This window comes from Hypanus sabinus, chromosome 1 (genome assembly GCF_030144855.1).
Source record: "Hypanus sabinus isolate sHypSab1 chromosome 1, sHypSab1.hap1, whole genome shotgun sequence".
Taxonomy (NCBI): Eukaryota; Metazoa; Chordata; class Chondrichthyes; order Myliobatiformes; family Dasyatidae; genus Hypanus; species Hypanus sabinus.
The window spans coordinates 11,858,363-11,865,392 of NC_082706.1; the positions used below are offsets into that span (position 1 = coordinate 11,858,363).

Here is a 7,030-nt window from a genome sequence, read left to right on the forward strand (position 1 = left end):
GAGCAGAGATCTAAGAAATTGAAAAGGAATGGGAAAGTAGTAATAGGGTGTGAAATATAAAAACAAACTTTAAAAGCTTCTCTTGATAAATTAAAAAAAACCGAAAGATTAAGTCCTGAAGAAGGGTCTCGTTCGGAAACATCGATTGTTTGTTCTTTTCTGTAGCTGCTGCCTAACCTGCTGAGTTCCTCCAGCATTTTGTGTGTGTTGCAAATGATTAAACAATAATGTAGATCTCTCACACACACAAATGGGAGGAATTATATTGGGAAATAAAGAAATAGCAGCAAAATTAAATAAATGAATTACATCTATCTTCTTGGAAGGTGATGCAGAAAATGTTACAGATTATGATACAAAATATTAAAGACAAAACTGAATGGAATTAACATGAGCTGAAAATTATGATTAGAAATTAATGGAACTAAATAGTAATAAATCCCCAGGACCTGATCTCCATCTCAAGGCATTGAAAAATGACTATGGAGATGATACTGTTTGGAAGATAACAAACCGAATATTTAGTATAGGTTGGACAGTAACTTTTGGTGGCCGTGGAAATAACAGAATCCTGATTAACATTGTTGGTGACTGGACAGTCAGCAGGGGTCAATCAGTGAAAGACAAATCACGTTTGTCAGGTCTGCTACTTTTTTTTAGGTTGAAACTGGCAGAATAGACAATGGCACTGGAGGATTTTCAATAGGCTTTCAACATGGTGCAATAAAGTTCGTGGCCTAAATTAGGAGTCAATTTAAAAAAAACCTAGCACATTTATTTTTCAACATAGTCCCCTCCTACATTTACACACTTAGTCCAGTGGTGATGGAGCATATGGATCCCTTCTTTGTAGAAGTCGGCGTTTTGGACTTCCAGAAGTGGTCCACAGCAGGGATGATTGATAAGTTCATGGCCTAAGGTAGAAGGAGATGAGTTATTAACTTCAAACTTTCTGCGTAATCACTTAGAGTTGAACTGCACATGATTGTAACGAGAGCTATATAACTCATCTCCTTCTACCTTAGGCCATGAACTTATCAGTTTTCCCTGCTGTGGACCACTCCTAGAGGTCCAAGATGCCGACTTCTACAAAGAAGGGATCTGTATGCTCCACAACCGCTGGGCTAAGATTGTAAATGTAGGAGGGGACTACATTGAAAAATAAATGTGCTAGATTTTCTAAAATTGACTCCTTCTACCTTAGGCCACAAACTTAGCCTCTGGTAAATTGTATGTATTGCACTGTACTGCTGCTCTCTCCCCCTCTTCCCCCCCCCCCCTCAAAAAGAAAACAAATGGCATATGTGACTGATGATCAACCTGATACTGATTTGGGTCTCTACTGTGGATTGAAAGTGGGAAGGGGGCACCAGAGTTGGGAAAAAGGAGAGGGAGTGGGAAGCACCAGAGAGACATTCTGGAAGGATCAAACCAATTGCTTGGAATCAAAAGATCTGGTCTGGAGTCTCAGGGCTGGGTAAAGCTGCTCATGGCATTCCTCCTTTGCCACCTGTCCCACCCTCACCATTCCCAGCAACCTTTACTCCTGCCAGATTTCCAAACTTACTCTCCACTCCACATTGACAAACTGCAAAAATGTGCTTAGACCTTTTGCACGGTACTCTAGAAAAAGGGAATTAAGTGGGCCTTTTTTTTGAGTTAAGAGGTCAATAACAAATGGAGTGCTGCAGGATTGATGTTGGGTTTTCAACTACCAATTATTTGTTTGACAAGTCCAAATCTAATATTTGCAAATCATGCAAGATTCAGTGGCACTGTCAATTATGAAGAAAATGAACAAAGACCTCAAGGGGATTATAGTAAGGCTAATTGTATGGGCTAAGCTATGCCTGGTGAACAAAGTAGGAACGCTAACTATTTATTTTAAATGGAGAAAGATTGCTGGCATTTAGAAAAATATGTATACTTAGTACACCAATCATAGCAAATTGATATGCGATACAGCTACTGTATGTTGGATTTTGGGGGGTGGTGGTAGATATGGAAGCATGGCATTTCAAGGGGCTTTAACTGAACAAAATAGGACAAACAAATGTCTGTGTGTGTAATTGTGAAGTTGTCCAACTCTGACCAGGAAGTTAAATGATGAAAAGGTAAATGTGATTGCATGGATCTATAAAATATCAAATAGAAACTTATCATTAAAAACTGACAGGAATGCAGGCCTTTATTTTTCGTCTTCAAATAGTAAATTATACATACAGAATACAGATTGAGTTTGTATTTCCTGGAATTTGTAAGATTAGGGGCACAAGATGATCAGGGACGGCTTCACAATAATTCTAGTGGTTTTGTGCCCATCTAGGGATTGTGGGTTTTCCTCAGAATCATGAGTCCTTGTACCCTTGGAAGATTTGAGGTAGGATCCTATTAGTTAATAGCCAGAGCACGTGGATGTAATGATGCTCTCCTGATAAACACTAAGAGATTTGGTGATTATTCACTCTAAAGGGGAGTAAACCTTCTGATTGTTTTGATATATGAAGCTGTAGAGCTCTGTGGCACATAGTATGACTGGTCAGTAAACTGTAGCTCAACTCTTGACCAACAGAGCCTGAGAACAGAGCAAGAAATTCTATGCGCTTCCCTTTTCCTTTCATGATACCTGACCTGCTCAGTTGCAGTTTTAAGTACAGTACCCAGCTGCTATTACTGGTGCTCCTTCCCCAAACAGTTTGACCAAGATCACGACTACTTCCTTTACATACATAAGAGTCCTGACAGCTTGCAAAAATCAATACACTGCCACATGACTGCACATCTCCTCCTTTGTCCCTTCTCCTTACTGTGTCTCTGAATTGAAGTGTTTACTTCAGAGGCTGTCATATTAAAAATGCAACATAAAGTGTGTCAAATGAATTAGAAGCAGTCAATATACACTCAATGGCCACATTTATTAGATGCACTTGTACACCTGCTTGTTAATGCAAATATCTAATCAGCCAATCTTGTGCAAGCAACTCAATGCATAAAAACTTGCAGACATAGTTAAGGGTTGTTCATACCAAACATCAGAATGCGGAAAAAATATGATCTAAATAATTTTGACTGTGGAATGACTATTGGTGTAGAAGAGCTTGACACATTGACCAGAGACAGAAGATCACAAAGATGACACTCGGTGGGCACTTTTTAGGTGCTGGAGGTCCCTAGTACATTTTGACAAGTTTCATTCTACCTGATGCTGGCATTATTTCTAAATCCAGAATTTGATCAACTGTGACCAAAATGGTTTCACTATGAAGTACCTCACAGTGATCAGATGTGAAGCTATGTACATTACAGGCACTCCCTGTTGACAGCCTTGTCAAGAACTTAAATTCATTCTAGTAGGCTTCACAAATCACTGCACCCAAAGTTGGTATTTGGAATAAAATTTACTCTTACTGAATTTGCGTGACGAGAAAGCAAATAAATAATTATAAAATTTATATTATTAAAATCTATATTTTAACTCGCATTTCCTGACATATGCACAGACTCATGTTACAGGAAATTGTGATGCGGTCTGTTTTCTGGGATTGCGACCCCACCTGCCTTGTAATGTGTGGGCCGCTTGTATTAGTAAAGATTTCATATAACCCAAGCTGTTCTGTGGATATTGTTATTGAATGTTTCACATTGACCATGTGTGACCACTTTGCAAACTACTTTAGTGTTTCAAATTAATAAATTCTCAGCATTGTGAATTGGTCTACATTGTTACTGAGTGTTGTGGGACGTGGAGGGGGGCAATTCTATCAGCATTCGTCTACTTAGTCTTAAAACACAACTTGTCAGAACCACAGCACACCTGGAATATCTTTACAACTGCAAATGCTGGGTCAGGAATTCCAAGTAGCAGTTGCAATCCACCTTTCTGGTCTGTAGGATAGAATACTGCACGTGAGGCAGGTTTTCCATATATGCAATTGCTAATAGGTTTATTATTAATTACCTTATTTATTGCCTTTTTAGTTTCACATTTTCACATTCTATGCCTCTCCTGTGTCAAGTTACCAGTATCTGAATTAATCTATCTTTTTGAACCATCCAACTCCCTCTATTCCATTGCATCTCCAGAGGTCTAGTAGCAGCTGTTCCCCACCCCTACAACGTTTTTATAAATGAACTTTCATAATCAACTCTTCTAATTACATACAGATGACTGCATTGAAACCACTTTTGCATAAAACATAACCCCACATTATGTTGTTAGTATTGTTGTAACACAGAATTTTCACACTGACTGTATGAGCATAGTAATTTTGTCCATAATTAATTACTCAAATTCATCCAGGTATTCTTCAGTGTCTTTTGCAGATGACATATGAAGTCCTTGTTTTCTGGAAGCATACCTATTTAAACATTCACTGTTCTCATTTCCTGGTTTATCAAGTAGATTATTTGTATTTTCCTGTTTCTTGTTAATGTAATATCAGCACTAATGAAAGGGTCTGAACCAATTCATTGGATTCTTCTATGAATTTGCATGTTAATCCACTCAATCTTTTTTTATAATTTCACAGCATGCTAAAATAGAATGCCATTTTGCAAGAAGAAAACTACAAAATTTACCGTATGTCAGGAGTTTTCTAGTTACAGAGTTTCCCATTCAGTGTGACCAGATACTTCACCCCATTTTTCAGCTCCTGTCTGAACTTCCTCTGCGTCAGTCCATAGATGCAAGTGTTGGTGCAGGAACTGAGTAGTTGCAACATGAATCCCGTTTGCTGGTTGATGTATATGGGGTTGCTGTAATACTTGTCCTGGTAATTGTAGTTGTTCATTTGCCATTTTAAGGAATGAACAAAATATGGCAGCCAGAGCAGGATGAAGTTGCCAGATAGAGTGAAGAGTAAAATCATAGACTTCTTACGGTTGTCAGTCTCAGAATCATGATTGTCCACATTATTCATGAGTGCTTTACGGATTTTATTGGACCTTATGATATGTTTGACTGTAAAGGCATTGAACAAAAGGATGAAAATGATTGGTACGAAAGGGTTTAAAATACTGTCAAACCACTCAATCGCAACCCACAGTGGCGAGGTATGATAGGCAAGAGTTTCAATGCAAAAATAAGGGATGTTGTTAATATAATATTTGGGTTCATACATAAAGTAGTAAGGGATGCTCCTTAAACAAGCCAGTGTACATGCAGATATTATAACCACTCTTGCTGTCCTCGGGGTACAGTACCTTGGTCTGAGATTTTGACAAGAAATGGCTACGTAACGATCAAAAGTAAAAGCGACCGTGAACCAAACAGAGCAATCGAGGGCTGCATGTTTAACGACAAGTTTCATGGCGCAGACTGGAGTGATGAACAAAATGTTTATCGGCAAATAAATGTTGTTAATTCGCTTCAGTATGACTTCGGAGATCACTACCATTAGATCCGCCACTGCCATGGCAACCAAATAGCGAGTAACACATTTGGAGAGTCCGCATTTTCCCCGGCACAGGATTATGATTGCCACCAGGTTAACTGCAACAGAAAGGAAAGGAAATAATCACCAGACTTTGCAAATAAGACAATGCAAGGATATATACAGATAGGAATTAAAAACTAAGTCACCAGTAAGTGTGTTTTAAAGTCTATGAAGGAGAGTGGTTGGTGTAGAAACAAGAATGGTTCAGAGAAATTGAAATAAAACAATTAATTCAACATGCTGAAGTGTATATGCTCTTTTTCTCTAACTGTAGATTTAAATTTTTTTGTTCAATTGTTTTTTCATTTTTCTGACTGCCTGATTATTGCATTGACGAGATACACCATTCTGTCTTTTTTTACAGCTGTGTGGAGCAACCATTGCTCTGAGCTGGAAATTTTTACATGGTCTGAAAACCCCACTGCAGTTTAGATTCTTTTTTTTTGTAAGATGCTCGTAAAACTAACGCAAACCACAACTCACAACACAAGTAAATGATGACAGGCACAACGTTTGTAAAATGTTTTGACTGGAAGGTGTCAGTGTTTAGCGGGCAGCTGGTTTATTAACAATGAGGTACTGAGTTCCATTCTGTGTTTGATGTTACAATTTGTAACAGTGCTGCAACTGGAAACACTGACAATGTAAATATTAAAATGTTTAACCAAATAACCATGTTTCAAAGTAACAGTTGTGGTTTATCTTTTTTAGAAAATCTATAGCTTACATTCATTAACACAATTAAATACAGGGTGTTGCACAATTATATTAACATAGATTTCAAAATTATGTTAATGACATACAAAAGAAAATTTCAGCTGTATGGCAATGAAAGTGATGTGTGTGGGACCATTTCAGTTACTGTGAGGCTGTGAAACAGTGATAAGATGATCTCATTTATATTTATCTATCCATGAGCCCTGATCTCACAAGATCTATTCCTTAGTTTACGGTTTAAAAAAATAATTTCAGTCATCTTGTTTTTTGCAGTGTCCCATGACTAAGAAATGTTAACACTGTTTCTGTTTCTACTGGTGGTGCCTAACCTTCTGAGTGGTTCTGATGTATTGTTTTTACTTCTTTCTGCCTGTGCTAATTCACTTATATCCTTGGTATTGCAGTCAAGTAATCAAAAATAAATAAACATAGCATGAGAAGGAAGAGAAACATTTCCAGGACATTCACAAAAATGTTCACTTTGACTGTTTCCTTTCCCTTACCTGTAATGCCAACTGCTGCAAGAATGGGGTAGTAGATGCTTTCAAACACAAAGATAACTGGATAGCCCATGTTATGTGTCAAGGTGAGTTGCCCATCCGCCACCATTGAATGTTGTCTGTCTAGATACATGAATGAGACCTTTCTTATACATAAAGGAATTGTCTGTTGGGACTCTCTGATAGTGTAATTTGTTTGTTAAATTTAATTACACAATCAGACTTAATCAACCAAAGCCAGAAACTGATTTGTGGGCTATTTTAAATTTTTTTTTCAGGTTTTCTTTAGTAAACAATTTTTCCAAATAAAATCCCACAAGGCTGCTGTCAATAAGAAGCTTATTGTTGGCACTTTGATTTGCAGATGCTTACTACAAT

General features: G+C 37.7%; 1 protein-coding gene across 1 annotated transcript; it reads right to left on the bottom strand.

Moving 5' to 3' along the window:
* Positions 1 to 4,595: 4,595 nt before the first annotated feature.
* Positions 4,596 to 6,725, bottom strand: LOC132403455 (probable G-protein coupled receptor 139). The gene is made up of 2 exons (XM_059987213.1): positions 6,656 to 6,725; positions 4,596 to 5,491 (listed from the first exon to the last, which is right to left on the bottom strand). Exons 1-2 carry the CDS (start codon positions 6,723 to 6,725, stop codon positions 4,596 to 4,598), a joined length of 966 nt encoding a protein of 321 aa, XP_059843196.1.
* Between the last annotated feature and the right edge of the window lie 305 nt (positions 6,726 to 7,030).